At 51.7% G+C, this 20,358-nt stretch overlaps 3 protein-coding genes across 3 annotated transcripts; 2 read left to right on the top strand and 1 right to left on the bottom strand.

The window, feature by feature from the left end:
• Nucleotides 1-1,084: 1,084 nt before the first annotated feature.
• Nucleotides 1,085-9,423, top strand: RFNG (RFNG O-fucosylpeptide 3-beta-N-acetylglucosaminyltransferase). The gene is made up of 8 exons (XM_026113106.2): nucleotides 1,085-1,809; nucleotides 2,646-2,694; nucleotides 3,149-3,251; nucleotides 3,644-3,797; nucleotides 4,781-4,866; nucleotides 4,953-5,118; nucleotides 6,508-6,593; nucleotides 6,819-9,423. Exons 1-8 carry the CDS (start codon nucleotides 1,435-1,437, stop codon nucleotides 6,883-6,885), a joined length of 1,086 nt encoding a protein of 361 aa, XP_025968891.2. The 5' UTR covers nucleotides 1,085-1,434; the 3' UTR covers nucleotides 6,886-9,423.
• An 855-nt stretch (nucleotides 9,424-10,278) lies between these two features.
• Nucleotides 10,279-14,084, top strand: DCXR (dicarbonyl and L-xylulose reductase). The gene is made up of 8 exons (XM_064522948.1): nucleotides 10,279-10,429; nucleotides 10,509-10,606; nucleotides 11,004-11,158; nucleotides 12,385-12,427; nucleotides 12,714-12,813; nucleotides 12,979-13,043; nucleotides 13,150-13,267; nucleotides 13,784-14,084. The coding sequence occupies exons 1-8, from the start codon at nucleotides 10,372-10,374 to the stop codon at nucleotides 13,885-13,887; spliced, it is 741 nt and encodes a 246-aa protein (XP_064379018.1). The 5' UTR covers nucleotides 10,279-10,371; the 3' UTR covers nucleotides 13,888-14,084.
• RAC3 (Rac family small GTPase 3) lies at nucleotides 14,077-19,325 on the bottom strand. The gene is made up of 6 exons (XM_064522950.1): nucleotides 19,183-19,325; nucleotides 17,089-17,160; nucleotides 16,696-16,813; nucleotides 15,985-16,047; nucleotides 15,330-15,489; nucleotides 14,077-15,195 (listed from the first exon to the last, which is right to left on the bottom strand). Exons 1-6 carry the CDS (start codon nucleotides 19,215-19,217, stop codon nucleotides 15,065-15,067), a joined length of 579 nt encoding a protein of 192 aa, XP_064379020.1. The 5' UTR covers nucleotides 19,218-19,325; the 3' UTR covers nucleotides 14,077-15,064.
• Nucleotides 19,326-20,358: the final 1,033 nt, after the last annotated feature.

Raw genomic sequence — 20,358 nt, 5'->3', positions numbered from 1 at the left:
ATTTGCCTGCCACAGAAAAATCTGATCTATGAGTTAGACTCCTTAGGATCCAATGTTACAGAAACCAACAATAACTCCAGCTGGTGAAACAGAATGATTTGTGTCCTGCCATCCTGGTAGGCTGCACTGTGCATTTCTTCCTAAACTCCCAGATGAGGAAAAGCAGGAGTGGGTTGAAAGACTCACTAGGAGATACAAATTGAGACATTTTCAAGCTAGCTATTTGTTTTGGAAAGGAGGTAAAAGGTTTACTTAAAAACTACTCACAAAGCAAATAAAATAATGCTCACTCCCCAAGACTCTGAGTCCCGAGGAGTGCCCTGTTTGAAGGTACCTCATAAAGCATCGTACAAGCTGACAAGCTGGCACTCAAGCTGAAGTCTCCTGCTGTACTCGGGAGGAAGAGATCTGACCTACTGCTGCAGGGGGTGCAGCACAGATCTGCCACTGACGAAGAAGCTGAGGTGGGTGCTGAACTATCCCTCATCCTGTCCTGACTTTCTGCACCCCCTCGCCCTGATACCGAACTTGCTGGCTGCTAAAGGGAAGAAAGACAGTTAACTCGCAAAGGGGCCAGCTGCGTGGCTACGCAGGCTTCAGGCTCGGCAGAGCAACCGCCCTCGGGCTTCTGCCGCTGTACCTCTGCCGCGCCTCCTCTCCGCACCCGCTTCACTGCGCCCTCCTCTGCCACCCCGGCTCCCGCCACGGCGCACACAGAGCGGAAAACAGCCCGGCGGCCGCTGCGCGCGCTCGCCACAAACGGCGGCGGCGGCGCTACAGACGGGCCCCGGGACTACGCGGCCGCTGCGGGGGCAGCGGGGCCGGCGGCGGGCGGCTCACCACGCCGCGGCGCAGCGCAGCGCAGCGACGGCCGCGGGCCGCCGGGAAGGCCGCGCCGCGCGGAGGCCGGGCCGCCGCCGCCCCACGAGGGGACGCGGCGCGGGGACGCGGCGGGCGCGGCGGCGCGCGGGGGCGGCGGCCCCGTACCTGCAAGTTAAAGACCTGGACGGGCAGCGGCATCCTTCCCCTCGCACCGCCGCTTCCGGCCGACCTCCGAGCGTCGACCTCCGGCCCCACTTCCGCTTCCGGCCGCGCGCCGCCGCCAGACCGCATCCGACAGGTGAAGCCCTTAAAGGGCCCGCGGCCCGCTGCTGCCCCCCTGCGCCGGCGGGCCGGGCCGGGCCGGGGCCGCGCCGCATCGCCGCCCGCGGGGCCCGGCCGCGACCCGCCTTCGCCTTTCCCCCCGGCCCGGCCCCCGCGGGCAGCGCGGCCGGGCTCCCCTCCCCTCCCCTCCCCTCCCCTCCCCTCCGCCCGCCCCAGCGGCGGCGGGGCCCGGCGCGCCGCGACCGCTGCCGGGGGCCGCCCGCCGCCGCCGCCCGCCCGCGGAGCCATGTGGCGGCGGCGCCGCGCGGCGGGGGCCGGCGGGGCTGCAGCATGAGCGGCCCCTGCCTGGGGCTGCGCAGGGCCTGCGTGCTGCTCTCCGTGACCGCAGCCGCCCTGCTGCTGCTGCTGCTGCCGCGGGCGCGGCCCCCCGCGGCGCCCCGCCGCCGCCCGCCGCCCGCCGCCGCGCCCGGCCCGTCGCCGCCCGCCGCGGGGCCGCGGGGCGGCGGCAGCGGGGCGGCCGGGCGCCGCGGGGGTCAGTGGCGGGGGCGCCTGGCCCGCTCCCCGCCGGCGCCGCGGGGGGGCGGCCCCGCCGGAGAGGGCCTGGAGCTGGAGGACATCTTCATCGCGGTGAAGACGACGAGGAAGTACCACAGGTCGCGGCTGGACTTGCTGCTCCAGACGTGGATCTCCCGGGCCAGGGGGCAGGTGAGGCCCCGCGGAGCCGCGGCAGCGGCCGGGGCGCGTCCCCCCGCCCTCCCCCGCTGCCCCCGCTTCTGCACCCAGTGCTTCCCTGCGTGCGTTGAGGGCGTCTTTCCTTGCGCGGCTGAGGAAAACGAGCTCGTCTAAATAGTTCGTCTGAACGTGTATCTGGAAAAAAACTCTTGCTATTTGGGATCGCTGGTCCTGTCAGAAACTGTTTGCTGGATCTTGTATGAGAGGAAAACACTAAATGATAATGGGAGATCTCCAGCGCTGATAAGCCAAAGCCAGTATTTTGGGTGAAATAGTTTGGTGATCGAGTTTTCTGTAGGAAAAACACAAAATCGGTTCCCTTGTTTGGGATTTTCATTGCATTTAAGCATATTAACGCAATCCTGTCCAGCAGTTGGGGCAGGATGCTGTTACCACCTGACGCTTTCCACCCTGACTTTCTCTTCTTCTAACTCGCTTAATAGTTGTGGAATGACTCCTAGCCAGAGAATGGAGATGGAGCTGCAGAGGGAGATATTGCCAAAACCACTGTCTTTCCTAATTGGAAAATAGTTATCTGTACCCTGAGAGAAGGAGAGTAAAATCTTGGATGCTTTGCTGGAATGGCTTTGTTTGCTTTGGTTTGCAGGGCAGAATCTTGTCAAATAAGGCAAAAGCTTAAATTTCTGTCTGTGTCCCCCCCCCCCCCCCCCAGTTCCCCTCCGAAACAAATTAATGAGATTAAAATACTCATAATTCTGACTTGGAATGGAGCAAAGTTCAAAATAGCTTTTGAAATCCTCAGAAAGAGAAACACCTTTTCACTACTACCTTTTTTGTGTCTCCCACAGACATTTATATTCACCGACTGGGAGGATCGGGAACTACGCCTAAAAGCAGGTGAGCTTTGTCACTTAGATGCCTGCTGTTCCCCAGAAGGCCTTATTTCATGCTGTGCAAGCAATTGGGGAAGTGAAGGTGAAAGCTTTCAGAGGAGAAAATGCTGTTTTTATTTACCACCTGGACAGGAGCTTCCTGAATGCTGTTCACCAGGTTCACCTTTGCACCTGTTTCCTTTCTGTTAGTAAGCTTCAGTCTATGTAGTCAAGTTACATTAAGCATTTTCTTTGTGTGCTGTCTCACGGTACTAGTTATGTGCCCTGCAGTTTAAACATGTTTTCATGTACTTAGCAGTTGCATGTCATATGCACAGCCCCCGAGCCTTGCCTGACTCTTAGTTTACTCTGCATGTGACGTGCACTTCAACATAGACTTCTAGTGCCAAATGTGCACTTTGTCTTTTTTTGGACTACACATACATCCCAAACCTGAGAGGCTGACCTTTATTTCTTAGGAGATCACATGATCAACACCAACTGCTCTGCTGTCCACACCCGGCAAGCTCTCTGCTGCAAGATGTCTGTGGAATATGATAAATTCCTAGAATCTGGGCAAAAGTAGGTAAAACACATTGTTCTGTTTTTTCTGTTTTATTTCTTACAGTTCTGTCTTCACAGGAAACGTCAGGATTCTTCTCTGCTCCAGTAATGAAGGTAGCATTAGCTAAAATCTGGAGATAAGCATAGGGAACAAAGCACAGCAGGAAGCAGTGTTTATAAACAAGTGTCATCTGAAAGGCAACAAGGATGATAACCTAGAAGGGGTTATTTGTTTCAGCTTCTTTCCAGAATTAGGATCTGCCGGTGTTTTCAGTTTCCAGACTCTGTTATACAGGACAGTGGGAAATGCTTTCTGTTCCAAGCCTGAAAGACTAAGACTCAGCTCTAAACCTGTAACTCAGCTCTTTGACACTGCTCCATAGTAACTTTCTTCTTTGTTTTGTTTGAAGATGGTTTTGCCATGTGGACGATGATAACTATGTGAATCCACGGACTCTCCTGCGTCTCTTATCTGCCTTCTCGCACAGCCAGGATGTTTATGTTGGGCGACCAAGCCTGGATCACCCCATTGAAGCAGCTGACCATGTTCAAAGTGATGGATCAGTAAGCAAGCTTTGCAATTAGGCTGAGAGACATCCTGACCTTTCAAGCTTTTAAAAACCTTGACAGTTCATAGGATCCCCTATAAAAACAGCTGACTTAATCTGCAAGCAATTAATCTGTACTGGTCACTGTCAGAGACAGTGTACTGCGTTAAAGGGACCTTTGCTCTGATCTCATATGTGCTGCTTATGTACAATAGAGTTGTCTCCTGGGTGGATGTCTCTTTCTCTCTCTTTACTCATGTATGCTTGTGCTCTCCCTCACACTGATGTGAGGAGGCCCACTCTCCCTTGTTTCGACTCTTTCTTTTCCTTTAGCAGTGTGTTTTTAGGAGAGCAGTATCACCTTGGTATCATCTTGAACCAACCTCAGATGGGTGACAAAGGCATGCTGGTCATTTTAAGGCATTTCCAATACTGAGTGGTCACTGGGTTTCCAGGAAGTGGAAGCAAACATATCTCAGTCAGAAGCTAAAGGACAAGTTCTTACCAGGTCCCCTATACTGACAGGCCTAAAGATAAATCCAGTGTCCAAAAAGTCAGTTATAAAGCAGTTTGTTAGGGAAAGCTCTGCACAACAAAATAGTCTCCTTGGACTTGGAGCCAAGCAGCTAACAGAGTGCCTTTGATTTCCAAAGGAAGACTGAGCTGGCTGTGACCTTTGGCTAGAATAACCAGGGGCACAGCTGGAGTTGGGTAGGAGTGGGACTACAGTTTCCCATTTTCATGTCTGCTCCATCAGTTGTGCTAACTCGATAGTCACCTGGTGTCAGTTCCAGAATGGAGTTTCCTTTGAGAGAACAGCCAGCTGGGCTTCCAACAGCCTACAAAAATAGGGTTAATATGTAGTCTTGTTCTGATTCAAGTGCAGTACCTGATATCCTGCAGGGACTCAAGTTCCCCTCCCTGCCCAGCCAGATGGGGAAAAGCTGATGATCAGTAACTCGTTCGTACATGTTTGTTTTTCTTGCTGCTCTTCGGAAGACAACTGTGAAATTCTGGTTTGCCACCGGTGGAGCAGGGTTCTGTATCAGCAGAGGTCTTGCCCTGAAGATGAGTCCCTGGGCCAGGTAAACACTGCTCATAGCTGAGCTTCACTGATACATGTTTGGTACTATTTAAAGTGTATTTGATTATGTCTCCTATACTCTTACAGCCTAGGTAATTTCATCAGTACTGCAGAAAGAGTGCGTCTTCCCGATGACTGCACTATTGGCTACATCATCGAAGGGCTACTGGAGGTGAAGCTGCTGCACAGCCCGTTATTCCATTCACATCTGGAAAATCTGCAGAGACTACAAGGCGAGTCTGTGCTGCAACAGGTAGGGTTAAGCTTCATGTCCCGTCCTTATAATTATACCTCTCTCTGATTGGAAAGAATGCTCTCTATAGACATAGCACTTTCAGCAAAGAAGGATGTCTCCGTAGTTGCTCAGAGCTATGTCCTGTCTGACTCCTTTGTTCAGGTAACTAGCACACTCCTTCCCTAGCCAATTAGGTCACAGAGCTGTCCCTTCCTTTGGTCATTTCTGCTACATTTAGAAGGAGACAGGGAGAACTGTGTGTCAGCTATTCTTTACTTTTTGGGAGCTATAGCAGCAGCTGGTGTAGAAAGAGGCAACATTTACAGTTTGCCTGTTATGTGAGAAAGTACTTGCATCTTCACCTAACAAAGCCTCAGTCTTAATTCATGCCATTTAAGAGTATTTGTATTGCATCTGTAGCATGTACCACCTCAATAACTAGGATATAGTTCAATGTTTGATCATATTTAGAATGACTTGTCTAGATCTCAAGAAAAGCTTCTCAAGAAACTTAATCAGTGTTTTTTGGAGAAAAATCAGACTTTTAATTGCTCAGATACCTTTTCACTAACAGACAGTAGATGGAGCTATAAGGCTATCCAGAAGCTTTGTCTGATGGTCATTTATTGGCATCATGAACGAATGAGTGACGTCGTCCCTATGTACTTATGTTTTCCTGGCAATTTTATTATGCAGCAGAAATGTACGTTTGGGGCCAAATTCCTGCATGATGTAACCTCCCTCACGTTAGTGAAGTTACTGTAGGCCAAATACGACTTTTTGTTGATGATCGCTTTTTCTCTAAGACTGTAATAGCTAATCCAAAATCTGGGAGATCTACAATTCAACAGAAAACAGAAGTTTTATACCTTGCACCTGCAGACTTCTTAATACAGTGTTTCTTTGGAAGAATAGCACTGAATTGGAATTCCAGAGTTCTGAATTTTGTTGCCAGGTTTGTCATACGGTAGTCATTAGCATGCCATTTAACATCCCAGTGTTTCTGTTTTCCCTCAATGCTAAGACACTACTACTCGCAGACTTCAGAAAACATCTGGTGAGGATGAACATATGGATTTTTTTAGTTAAGGTATAGATACTTGCAGGATCAGTGCTACTGTGAAGCTTACAAATGTAGCTGCCGTTATCCTTCAGGGTAATGCAACTTTCAGCTCTTCTGTTTATTTTCCCAGATCTCCTTTGGATGAGCAGTGGTTTACTAGATAGATACCATTCAATGCCAATACGGCTTATGTCAAAACAACTCACTACCTTTCAAATGTAGCCTACCATTCAGATCAGGCAAGATCTCTGGAGTCTTTCTTCATACCTCAGTAATAATCCTACCTTCCCCCCTCAGTTATTCTGTTTGTGTTACAATTTCTCAATATTTATTTGCCTTTCCAGGTAACCCTAAGTTATGGGGACCCTGAGAACAAACACAATGTTGTGAGTGTGGGAGGAGTGTTTGGCCTGCAGCAAGATCCAACCCGGTGAGTGTCCACTTCCAGAACAAGATCTCCCTGCCCTGTTTATGTTTATCAACTGCAAGATGATCAAATCCACTGATGGGGTTATTTTCTCATGCTAGCTCTTATCAGTGTGCCAAAGACAGGTAGAGCCACTTCCTCAGCTCTATTACAGCTGCACGTTCAATGCTAATATGTTCCTAGTGTGGAGAATTGCAGTCTCATATTGTTTCTTTCTTTTGTTCACAGATTTAAATCTGTCCACTGTCTTCTCTATCCTGACACTATTTGGTGCCCCACTAAGAAGATATCTTAATCTTTGACCAATTGTTGGCACTTGTATCTTACCTACTTGCTTGAGACAGGAGTTGTGATGAATTTCTTTTTGTCCCCCTCTGGGGGGGGGGACGGGACAGACAGAAATACCTACAAAGGAGGGAGACGGACTGTATTTACAAAAGCAAGACTTTGATCAGAAAATGATGGCAAGAAGGTGTGGTTTGTTCACCTGCTGCCTGGGACATTTCAGAGAAAATCTTTTTTCTACTCCTTGCTCTTTGGTCCCTGTATCTATCGTGTGAATCTGTACACAGATACACATACTTAGAATGACAGCATTGTTACTACTGTTATGGGCTTTTAGAGGCAGTTGTCTTAAAGCTGGAGTGTTGTAGCAGACTGTAGTCCCCATGGTGACGAGAGGTGTAGGGGAAGAATTTTCACTCGTCTTTCTTGGGAACAGAATTATGTAAGAGCTTCTGTGGCCTGATGTATTAAATTGTCTCTGCCTGTGGGCCAGAACAGGGTCTGTTTGTAAACACCAGGAATCCTAGGATTGCTGGGGTAAACAAGGCTGAAAGCCTTTGCCATGGAGAAACCCTGTGTAAGAGTAAGCTGGCTCAGGACCACATAGGAATTGCTTACAGTGCGTGTTCCCCCCAGTCCGTGAATGTACCTCCCATGGAGGTGATGTCAGACTTGGCTCTCTTACCAGGTGAATCGTAGTGGCGGTTGATTATGATGGTGGTCTGCCGGGTCCAAAGGTGGCTTAGACTATTCCCTTGATATTTGACACTGAAGAAATATTTGTCAGACTAGATGTTAATCATTTCTTCTGCTTTGCCCACAGCAGGTTATCTGAGCTAGGGCATGCTCATTGGTTGATTTAAAAACTGTTTTTGAAGTCCTGCTGTATCCTTTGCTGTCTGTGAGGGAAGAGGAACGCTACATAGCTGTAATGCCCTGAGGAAATCTTTTAATGATGCATGATTTGAGGACCTCTAATTGTATGACTGTGGTTCCCCCACTTCAGCTTCTTAAGTAAATATTTTGAGGTCTAAGTCTGTGTTTACTTTTACTCTACATTTTAATGTTTCAATAAATAGTTCATGCAATCAATAAAAGGAGGCTGCACACTTGCACAAAAACAGAAGTTGAATGCTGCTGCTGCTTTTTAATTTAAGTTTTTTGTTTTGAAAGTGGAAGAAAGGGGGCTCCATATGTTTACTTTTCTATTAGCTTGAACTTGGCCATGTGCGCTCCCTACCTGACATGGTGAAGAAGTGCATTAAGTTACTTTGCTAAACCACCGTTTATTCTCACAGACTTTTCAGAAAATACTTGCTGGTTACTAGCCTTAAGGTCTGAGGCAAAATTAAGGGAAGAACAACAGAATTGTATTGTTAATCACAGTTCCAGGTTGTACAGCTAAAATGTCAACCTAGCAGGTTTCAGGTTTCTAAAGTGCTGTGCCCTACCTGTACTGTGGGCTTCAGATAGTCGCTTAACTTCCTGCCACTTGAAAAGTGAGATAATATAGGTCCTGCAGTGTATTCAAGTGTGAAGCTTAGCAGAAGTGTCAGCCTTGTAGAAGATACTGTTCCCTGCACTCAGTATTTATACCTTCATTAACATGAACCTTTTAGCATTTAACTGGGCACATTCTCCTCCCTGTGTGGTTTTAGTTAATTCCACTGAGGAGTAAACAAACTGACTCCTACTTGCTACAATCCTGCAGCCAACTCTTAAATTTCTTCTCTCCTTCATCCCTAGTAAGGCAGTGCAAACACCATTCTTTGACCATGAGAATGACTGGTTCACTGCAGCACTTTTATTCCCCTGTCAAAGTCCAGCTAGCACAGTGACTGTTTCATAACAGGTACATGTGCAACACTGACACCTGTTACAGAGGATAGAGTGCGACTTGTGGAATAGTTGGCTGTGGGATGTTCTACCTCTCCATTAGGTCTTCTTCTCACTAGAACTGAGGTGTCCTGTGGTTTTATAATTTGTTATTAATAGCCGTGGAGATTTCTGGTATCCATATAAATACCATTGCTTTTTAAAACATTTGTTAGGTTCTTGTTTTCAGCCTCCTACGACAGAAAGCTGTAAAGCTTCATGAGCTCTTAAGTTTATCCCCAGATGGATTTTGAACTCTTCTGTTGGAGCTTCTCTTCCACTGAGAGCAGCCTCTTGTCAGATCCTGCAGACAGTATGGAACAAGCAGTAATCATTGCTGCAAACTGCAGTTCAAAACCAATACCACTTCATGCTGATGGCAGCAAAATTGAATTGTAGACGTTTCACACACTGCGTATTCACTAATCATCCTAAATTGAGTATGCTGCCTATTTGGCATACCTACTGCTCACAGGGTGTTTATTAAGCTGAAAAAGGACCACATTCTTTGGCATGGCAATACAGAGCCGTTCAATGTGTTCAAGCTTCTTTTAAGACTTCTAAGTGTTGACAGTACAGTAGGCTTTATGGATATATCAAGATGGAGCTTTCAATTAAACTGATGTCTCATACAGAAATGATTCTATAAAATAAATATTTACATATGTGAAAAGCTGTGTTTTCTGTTGTGTTTCTTTACCATAAACAGACCATAAGACCTGTACTGCAGAAAACTGAAGCCTCTGTCAGACTTTGTGACAAGTATACTTGGGTGTGCATAAGAAGGAATATGGGTGAGAAGAAGCCTTGCAGCTGATTATGATACTAAAGTGGAATAAGGAATAAATTAACTGTTGTAAATCTATCTCAGCACGTATTAAACATGCCACAGCAGCTCTGAGAAGCCTCAGAAAGCAATAGCTGAATCGCACAGTATTACAAGCAGAGCTCTGCATCTATCACTGAAGTGTGTTAATAGGCTGCACAGTTGTCCTTGCTGCTCTGCTGCTGCACAATGCCAGCGCTGCAAAGCAGGAGAGAGCTGGAGCTGCCTCGCTGTCACCAGAACTAAGTTATGATGCAGTAGCTTATCACTTTTGACCTCTTAACTATTTCTAGTCTGTTTGCTTCTGTTGTATCTTGGAGCACGCTGCAGGGGTGCTGCATGAGAAATCCTGTGCCCCTAATGCCTCAGGCGTGTGGATCCTGCATTCACGCAGCTGATTTTCTAGGCATTGACAATTAGTCTAGGGCAGTTTGCAAGCTTCATCAGCAACTTCCAGTTACCAGAGGAGGCGGATCCTGGCACTGTCCCACAAAAGGCCTGTTTTCCTGGGGCCTCTCACTACGGTGCTTCACTGAGAACCAGAGCCGGAAAAAGTGAGCTCCGAGCGCCTGTCTGCTGCTGGGGGGGCCGGAGGCGGCCTCTGCTGCCCCTCTCTGGGGACGGGGCTGCAGCTCCGCCGGGCCCCGGTGCCGCAGGCTCGGCCGCTCCCGGGGCGCGGGCCGCGCTCTCACCCCCGGCCGGGGGCACCGGGGCGGGGGGCGGATCCCGCCGGGCTGCCCCGGACCCCGCCCCGGGCGCTGCCAGGCGCCGCCCCGGCCGCAGTCCGCGCGCAGCATGGAGCCGCAGCTCGGCTTCCGCGGCCGCCGGGCCCTGGTGACTGGGGCCGGCAAAGGTGACCGGGCCGGGGGTCGGGGTCCGGGTCCGGGTCCGGGCCGGGGGTCGGGTCCGGGGCTGACGCCGTCTCCCCGCAGGGATCGGGCGCGCCGTGGCCGTGGCGCTGAGCAGGGCTGGGGCCCGCGTGACCGCGCTGAGCCGCACCGCGGCCGACCTGGAGAGCCTCGCGCAGGAGGTACCGGCGGCGCCCGGGCCCCCGACACCCCCGGGCGGGACACCCTCTGCCCCCCCCCCAACACCCCCGGGGCGGGACACCCTCTGCCCCCCCCCCGACACCCCCGGGGCGGGACACCCTCGGCGCCCCCCCCCCCGACACCCCCGGGGCGGGACACCCTCTGCCTCCCCCCGACACCCCCGGGGCGGGACACCCTCTGCCTCCCCCCGACACCCCCGGGGCGGGACACCCTCTGCCCCCCCCCAGTCCCGGGGCGGGACACTCTCTGCCCCGCCCCCAGCCCCGGGGCGGGACACCCTCTGCGTGCCCCCGACACCCCCGGGGCGGGACACCCTCTGCCCCCCCCCCCCCGACACCCCCGGGGCGGGACACCCTCTGCCCACCCCCCCCGCTGCAGTGCCCCGGCATCGAGCCCCTGTGCCTGGACCTGGCCGACTGGGAGGCCACGGAGGCGGCGCTGGGCCCGGCGGGGCCCTTCGAGCTGCTGGTGAACAACGCGGCCGTGGCGCTGCTGCAGCCCTTCCTGGAGGTGACCCGCGAGGCCCTGGACCGGTGAGTGCGGCCGGAGCGGTGCCCGGCCCTCCGCCCTGCCTCGCACCAGTGGCGGAGACACGTTCTGTGCTGATCTTCAGCAAAACAGTGAACGTAAAATTTGTGGCAACACTTTCCAGAAACTGGTACCTGTTATGAGGGGAAAGTACTGCTGAGTAGGCACCAGTGCCTCACACACACTTTTGGAGTGCCTGTAATATTCCGTTTCCCAGTGGTTTATTGATTATTACTGGGTTTGACTGCTTTTCTTTTCTATACTTCAAGTAATTACCTTTCACCCTGTTTTTAAATATCAGAAAGCAGCTAAGTGAAGCACTGGGCCTATTTCATGCTGCCACTGAGCAGCCAGAACCTTGCAGCTACACCTCTGACAGGGCAGGGCCCCTCGAGCCAACCTGGGTGGAAGAGAAGAGTGCCTTTTGCTGTTAGCTCTTCCAGGCTAGCACTGACCCAGTCCCTCCTCTATTGAAACACAATTGTTGATAAAACAATTCAGCTAGAGAAGACAAAGATAGGTAAAGATACATAAAACAGTGTGGAAAACTAAAATCACTTATTTTCTTCAACAACAAAAGGTCATTTGTAAAAATATCCCCAGTTGGGTGTGAGCTTTATGTTACGGGATATGGTGAATCTGAGAAGATGGATCATGCTTTATCCCTTCATTAAAAATGGCAAATGTGTGGCTATATTAAAGAATTGCTTGATTTGTAGCTAGATTATAAAATCCACAGGTTCTGTTTAGATCATTGCGTAGAACAGGCTGGTGACGACCTGACTAAGGAAGAATTATATGGCAAATACATGAAATGCTGTTTCTACACATCGTATAGCAGATTTATTTGTTGCTTTAAAGACTGGCGAAGGCTTGGTTGGCCTAAGAGGAGGCACTGACTCAGGCCCAGGCCTCTCTGTTTAAATTTTAATGAGGGTACTAGATTAGTCTGCCAAAGAACAGAGTTCTGCTAGAAATAGTGTGAGGAAGCAGACTGCACCTCTCCCTCTGCACAGGGGAAGAGGCCACTAAATAGCTTACTTCTAATGATTGGTTATTGCTGAAAGTGCGTGTAATCGTTCTTACTTGCCAGTCGGCCTGGCATTTCTAGCTGTTTCACCCAGTGTTTCGAAGGTGCTAGCAGCACTTGTCCTCTCTTGCCTCCCAAAGCAATTCCTGTCTAGCCTGGGCTGCAACTGCTCTGTAACTTTCTGATTTGATTTATTTATAGGTCTCTTGATGTGAATCTTCGAGCTGTGCTTCATGTTTCCCAGGTGAGAAGGAATTATGACTGCAGTTATCTCAGTGAGCAGTAGCGACTAAGCTGTTCAGCAGAGTGGAGATAAGTCTGTAATTCAAAGTTAAACCTGACAATTTGTGCATATTGTCCCTTCTCCTCTCTCTCTCTGCCCTCTCCCCATTTTAGAAAGCGTAAGGCTGCTAGGACTATTTCTCCTTGATGTTTTTGGCTTTCTTGGCTGCTGTAATATCCCAGGAAGATTCCCACTGAACAGAATGGTGATTTCTCCCTCTCTGATTCTGGCATCCCTTTGCTTCCAGATTGTTGCTCGGCAGATGATTGCACAAGGGGTGCCAGGTGCAATTGTAAATGTCTCTAGCCAGGCATCTCAGCGTGCTTTGCGGGATCATGCCGTCTACTGTAAGTGTGTGTAGTTTTAACACTGCCTCTCTCATCTTTGACGAGCTGGAGACTCACAGCCACCCAGGTGCTGGCTGCCAGTTCTGGGCAGAGTGAAACACCTCTGTGTGATCCAGACTAAGTGCTATACACTTAAATGCCTCTTGTTTTTCCTTCCTACTGAAGGTTGTACAAAAAGTGCTTTGGATATGCTGAGCAAGGTAATGGCAATGGAGCTGGGACCCCACAAGGTAGGATTCTTTCTGAGAGAAAGAACAGCGTGGAAGCTGAACAAGCATGAGTAGTTCCTCTCAGAGCAGTCTGGTTACACGGTGTGTTTATTGTTCTTGGTCCCAGATTAGGGTGAACACTGTGAACCCCACAGTAGTTATGACTGACATGGGGAGAATTAACTGGAGTGACCCTCAGAAATCTGCTGCCATGATTAATCGGATTCCGCTGGGAAAGTTTGCAGGTCAGTGGTGTAGACTTGTTACCAGGCTAGGCTCTCTGTCATAGCCAGGCTTTCCCCCTAATTGACACCACAGCCATAGGTAGCTTGCTTATTATGTGGGCAAAGTCACAACTCTGCTGAGTGGCTGTAGCTGAATTCATGAATCACTTAATGAGGACAGGCAAGACTCAACCTTCTCTCTCCTATTCTAGAACCCTCTCAGTTTAGGACAAGTGGAATGTACTTACTCTACTATTCATATATATGATTGAGTGGCAGGGGGGAAGTGCATAGGTGCTTGCTGTGAACTAAGTATCTATCGTGTGATTGCAACAAGGACTTTTGGATGTCCAGCTCTTATTCAGCCTGCCCAGCTCTCATCCAGGCTGCCCTGTATCAAACCAAGTACAGCCAGGAGGCAGAGATTCTTCCTTGCTTCAAATACATTTAGAGGCCAAAACATACCTTTTGGGATGCTTTCTTTTTCTAGTACCATTTCAGGGGTGCATCAGATGTTCTCTGTGTGTTTGATTCCAGAGGTGGATGATGTCGTGAACAGCATTCTCTTCCTGCTCAGTGACAAGAGTGCTATGACAACTGGCAGCTCATTGATGGTTGATGGGGGATTTCTTGTCTCCTAAGATGACAAATGCATTTCACACCTGGCCTTAATTTTCATACTAATACTGCATAGATGTAAACTGGATGGAAAACAGTAAGTGGCACAGACCCCATGTTGCAGGAGAAGAGGGGCAGCAGGGCTGGAACCTGTATGAGAAGTGAGGCAGAAAATTACCCCTAGGAGGCTTCTATATAATAAAGCTCACATACGCTGTCATGGAGAATGTTTATTGCACCAAATAAGGTTTTATCTTTTCACTCTACATGATGATTAGAAACTGGACCTGTCTTTGTTCCAACCCTCTTCCCCCCCCACCCCACAACCCTTTGGAAGCTCTCCCTGTTCCATCCAAATCCATAGAGTCCACCTTCACTTTCAGTGGGAAGGGAAGGGAGAAGCTAGCAGACTCCTCATTGCTTCCTTCACTGTCTTTAGTAGAAAAAAACAAAACAGAGGCAACAACCTCAGCCCTGCTCTGCAGAGACTGGATTGTGGGGGGGAGGCCCTGCTAAAGACTGATGAGGAGGGAGCAGCACCATGCTGTCCTACGGTGTGCACACATTAAAGGCAAATACATCGACTGCACAGGGCTGTTTCACTCACTGAGTTTGGTTAGTACCCAGTAAAGCACCTAATGATTAGTTCTTCAGCCTTGCATCTCTCATTTATTTTTGACCCCTTCAAGAGCTGGTTTTGATTCCTGTAACAGTCTCAGGCACATATCTGCTAGAGCACCGATTTGTTAGCCACAGCAGGCCGGGCAAGGAGACCCTACTGCTCTCCTAGCTGCTCTTATCATTCAACACCATTTATGTCGGCTCCTTTCCCTCTCCCACAAGGATCTTCACCAGCTGTTTCACCCTGCAGGTATAAAACAGGTGTTTCCAACACAGGATGGATGTCTCAGCTCTTTCAGCTTGGAGTTCAGGAGAGTCACAACAGCCTATTGCCCCAAGGAGCTACCTTGCCTTCCCCACTGTACCTCCCCTGGGGGCTCCACAGCCCCCCAGCTAGTCTCCTGCCCCCACTGCCCCTTCACATCAACACTGACGTTAAATCAAAGAGACATTTAAAAAACACTGACTTCGTACATGATGAAGGGCCCTACACATCCCAGCCCCCTCCAGAAACACTCAGCTAATACGCAATCTGGTGGAGGACAACAACATGCTGAGCCAGCACCTAGGCCACAGCCCTCAGAACACGGTGCACTTTTTGCCAGGCTTCTTCACAGGTGGTGGGCAGAGCACAGCCCGGATGGCTTCATCAAACACCGTCTTCAAGCCCCGCTGCGTCAAGGCAGAGCACTCGAGGTACTTTACCGACCCTAGGGGAAAGAGAGCTCCAGCTCAACCACTCCAGTCCTACCAGGTAATAGTGTCCCTTACCCAGTCCAAAAAAAAGAAAAAAAAACACCCCACACCTCAACCCCGTGGGGATTTGCCAGCACATTCAACTCACCAATCTCCCGAGCCATGGCCAAGCCTTGGGGGTAGGTGATAGGGGCCAGTTTCTTATCACGTAGCCTTTCAATGGTGTCTTTATCATCCCTCAAGTCCAGCTTGGTACCCACCAGAATGATGGGTGTATTTGGGCAATGGTGTCGGACCTCAGGGTACCACTGAAACAGGGAGGCCAGATGAGAACAGTAGCTAAGGCAGCAGATGCAACTACACAGATGCTTTTACTATTAGGAGCAAGGTTTTTAGTAATATCTGACATGCTGGCAACACCTGAACAGGATACTTCTGCCTACGGTTCTGAATATGCTCTGCAGAAAGAGACCGGTGTAGATGTAATAATGAAGGCAGAGAGACAGGGAATCATGACAGACGGTATCAGTCAGCTCGGCACACACTGATTCCCTTAACTCCATTTTAGCTTCTAGGACATCCCATCCCTTATTTTCTTTAAGACTCAGATTCTAAAAGGCAAAGACTTAGCCAAAGAATTCATTAATACAAGTAGACCCCCTCTCAAACCCTACAGACTATGAACTTCACTCTCAAAAAATGAGTGCTAGAGATTATGGCATTGTAAGTGTGGTGCTGAGTGAGCCATGGGACTTCACCGGTTCCTCCCTTCCACTGCTTCCCCTGGCAGGAAAACACATTACCTTCGCTCTGACATTCTCAAAGGAGGCTGGACTCACAAGGGAGAAGCAGATCAAGAAAACATCCTGTGTGGAAACGAGAGTCAGTCATGTGGAAAGGAACAGCCAGAGATAATGGAGGGAGGGTAGAGAGGGTACCATACAGAGGACAACCTCCTCTCACCAGTGAAGACTGTGGCTGTCATAAAATGTTCCCCATTAAGGGGACGAAAGTAATTCACAGAGAGAAGAGATGGACTTTGGGTGCATGACTTCATCTTGATGCACAATACTGGGCTCTACCTGTTAAGAGCCTGTGGCCACAAATAGCTTAACTGTGGTATGCTCTTCACACCTGACGGTGAGCGTAGCAACCACCACAGGCAGGGAGACACTACCAGTGCAGCCCAATAGCGAGCTGTGCCTTTGAGAGAAAAATGGGAACACAGAGCGTTGTCTGGCTGCATAATAGCCCCACTACATTCCTTGCACCAGACCCTGCCAATGGCACGTGTCACTGTTCAAACACCATTACAATGCAGGGACTAGAATGGGATGACCTGTTGGGAGAATTTCAGCTGTGATCCTCCTTAAACAATCAGAATTTTGGCTGCAGCTGCAGGAACTTAGACTTTCCTTAAAGGAAAGAAGCCTGCTTTACAATCCGGCTGTCCTTGGGAGCTGCCCTGTCCCGAACAGGGAACAGTTACAAGTCAGTCCAAGCCCCGCACTCACCGTTTGTGGATAAGAAAGAGGCCGCAGTCGGTCATAGTCCTCTTGCCCCGCTGTATCCCAGAGGCCTAGGTTCACTGGCTTTCCATCTACCATGACATTGGCAGAATAGTTATCAAACCTGCCAACGAAGAATCCACATCAGTGACAATCTTGTTATGAGCCACATGTGACTTATGAAATCCATGGGGGTGGTGAATCAGGAGGGGACGCTGTGGAACACACTTCCAGTGTGTGTGCGGGGGTACTCTGCCCTCCACACACACAGCCATACCACTGGCATCGTCCCCACACATGCAGTTCACAGCCTGAGCGGGGACAGCCCTCTCTCCACCTACTTTTACACACATACACATACTGAGCAAAGAGTGACTCAAGCCCAGGGCCACTACTCACACAGTGGGGATGTATTCTCCAGGAAAGGCATTCGTGGTGTAACTGATCAGCAAGCAGGTCTTCCCTACAGCTCTGCAGAGAATGAGAGTGACAAGCATAAAGAAGGGTACAGCAGGAAGCAATGAGGCAGGAAAACTCACCCCTTCCCTTACCCCCAAAAGGGATTAGGCAAAAAGTTAACGTGTGAGGACACAGATCTGTAGCAGGCTGGAATTCTCTGTGTGTCAGGGACTGGGCCTGAACTCACCATGTGCACCTTGCCTGAGCACACACCTGACCCTGCTCTCTTCCACTCCTTTCCCCCCCCCCGCCTTCAGCCACCGCAAAGAACCAGGCAAAACATCTCTGTGCCAGTAACCAAAAGAGGGGGGATAAACTGGGGTTCTGTGCTGGGCTCGCTGTTGCTCGACACATCCAAAATAATCTAGCAAAATAGGTAAACAGTGACGTAAAAAAGTTAGTAATAACTCAGCATTATGCAAGTTCCTCAGATATAGGAATTCAATGACAATAAACATAAAGGGAAAAACAGGGACACATAAACAAAAATGAACTTAAATTGAGTACTATAACTTTGGAAAGAGATTTTTGGCATCAGTGTAGATCACTAAAAATATCATCCCAGGATTTGCTGAAGGTGGGTGGGATTGGCGGATCCAGTGGTGGCAGCTGGCATGGGTTGGACCTGGCTGACAATGGAGTTCACATATGAACTTCAGTTAACCCTATAGGATAAGGGAGCAGCTTAGTTATAAGAATAAAGGAGTAGCATGAGTATAAAAAAACCCTACTTATCACTGTGAAAGTTGTGAACTGTGGAGAAGTTTCCAGAGGAGCAGACTGTGAGCACCAGCAACAGGGACAGCTGGCTGTTAGGTGCCTGAGTGCATCTGAACGGGCCAGTTGAGAATCAGGTATTCTCTACCCAATTCTGTAACTGAAGTAACAAGGGGAGAAATGCCAGGGGACCCCACGGTCCTGCAGCAGGACTACACACAGCACAGCTGGAACCACTGCACTAATAATTCATCTATATTTTCCCCTGGATTGTGTACCCTCTCCTGCAGAAAAGGGCAGTTGTGTAAGGAACCACTGTGCTGATCTGCCCAGCTTTTCCCCTGGACCATGTCCTCTCTCCCACAGAACAGGGAAGTCACGTAATTCATAAGAGTTGCATGTATCTGTGATTAAAGCGTTTTGGTAGCCAAGTTCATTCAGTCTCCGCACTGCTAATTTGGTCTCTAACTCTGATACCAGTATGCAAACCTTTAGCTGAAGTCCTTGCTGCAGTGACTGGAAAAGCAAACAGAATATTAGGAAATACTAGGAAGCAGGTACAGGACAAGATGGAAAAAGTTACTAAGCACAGTAAGTGCACAGTGCATGCCCGCATCCTGAACACAGATGTGCTCCCAGAAAGAGTCATGAGAAAAAGCCTGCAGAAAACAGCGAGAAGGATGACAAGAGGCACATGGTCAGGTCAGAAACGGCAGCATACTTCACCTCGGGACAGACAACAAAAGGAGGTTCGAGAGAAGCCCGTGAACCTCCTGATTTTGGGGGAGGTCACTGTGACAAATCATCCTTGTACGATGAGAAATAAGGGAACAGATTCAAAGCCCCAGAAAAGAAGGTATTTGCTTTCCGTGCACTGCAGCATCTGACTTCGAAGCTCCCTCGCGTTAACGGCTGAGGACCGAGCTCATAAGCTAACGGGGGGCCGGGGCGCACTCAGGGGCACCTGATGCTCCCGCCGGCCGGGGGGGGCCCGGGGCCGGGGCCGCTTGGCCTGGCCTGGCCTGGCCGCCCTGCAGCCGGCGGCCCCGGAGCGCCGCGCCCGCCGCCGGGCCGCTCGCAGGAGGAGGAGGAGGAGGAGGAGGAAGGGGGGGCGGCCGCGGCCCCGGCGAGAGCCCGCCCCGCCGCCGCGCTCCGGCCAGGCCCGCCCGCCCGCCGCAGGCCGCGCCCGGGGCCGCGCCTCCCCGCCGCGGGGCCGCTCGGCCGGGCCGCGCCGCGCCGCCCTCAGCGCCGCTGCGAACGGGGCCGCGGCGGCAGGCGAGGCCGCGCCGCCTTTGTCCGCGCCGCCGCCGCACTCACCCGTCGCCCACCACCACACACTTGATCGCCTGCATCTGCCCGCGATGGCGGCGCCTCCGCGACTCCGCCGCAGTGACGGACCCGGCGCCGGGCGGGGCGGGGCGGGGCCGCGCCGAGACCAGCCGAGCCCTGCGGCGGGGGCGGGGCCCGTGCGTGCAGCCCCGCCCCCGCGGGGGCCCGCTCCGCCCGGGGGGGGGGGCGTTCCGTGGTGGGGGGCCGCTCTCTCCGGGGGGGGGGGGGGGGGCCGCTCCGTGGTGGGGGCCCGCTCCGCCCGGGGGGGGTGGGGGCCGCTCCGTGGGGGGGGGGCCGCTCTCTCCGGGGGGGGGGGGCCGCTCCGTGGGAGGGGGGGGGGCGTTCCGTGGGGGGGGGCCGCTCCGTGGTGGGGGCCCGCTCCGCCCGGGGGGGGGGGGGGGGCCGCTCCGTGGTGGGGGCCCGCTCCGCCCGGGGGGGGTGGGGGCCGCTCCGTGGGGGGGGGGCCGCTCTCTCCGGGGGGGGGGGGCCGCTCCGTGGGGGGGGGGGGGGCGTTCCGTGGGGGGGGGCCGCTCCGTGGGGGGGCCCCGCCCGGCCGGGCCCGGCTCGGCCGCCAGGGATGCCGCCGGGAGGCCTCTCCCCCGCCCCGGGCCACGCGGCCGGCCAGGCGCCCTCGGCGGGGCCCGCACGGGCACTCGAGGGCTCCCCCCTCCCCCCCGGGCCACCCGCAGCCCTCACGGCCGGTGCCACGGCCGGTGCCACGGCCGACAAGAAGCGCCGGACCAGCACAGAGCGGGCTCATCCTGCCCCCTTGCATCCTTCCCTCCAAATCCTCCATTGCTCCAGCCACTGCTTCCTCCCGCAGCAGCTGAGGAACAAACCCTCAGGGAAGGGCGAGTTACGTGTATGCTGCCTCTTCAAAGAGAGCCATAGGTGCTGCTTAGAAACTCGAAGAGGTGTCCACGCACCGTATGACCACTTCCCTCCAGGGTGAAGAAGATGTAAAATCGGGTTGCATTGTGGCTTGTATCATGCAGCCACACTGCACGTTTCACCATCCAGCTCCCTGCAGAAGTTTCATCCTATCCTGCTGAGGAGCAAAGATGCAGCAGTAGGAATCCTACATAAAGATAACATTTCGATTTTTCCATGTTACCAAATACTCTGCCAAGAACAGCGATACTCATGTGGAGGGACTGTCTCTGT

Source organism: Dromaius novaehollandiae, chromosome 18 (assembly GCF_036370855.1).
Source record: "Dromaius novaehollandiae isolate bDroNov1 chromosome 18, bDroNov1.hap1, whole genome shotgun sequence".
NCBI classification, from domain to species: Eukaryota; Metazoa; Chordata; class Aves; order Casuariiformes; family Dromaiidae; genus Dromaius; species Dromaius novaehollandiae.
Note: the sequence above shows the minus strand (reverse complement) of the source record. Positions and strands in the feature narration are given on the sequence as shown.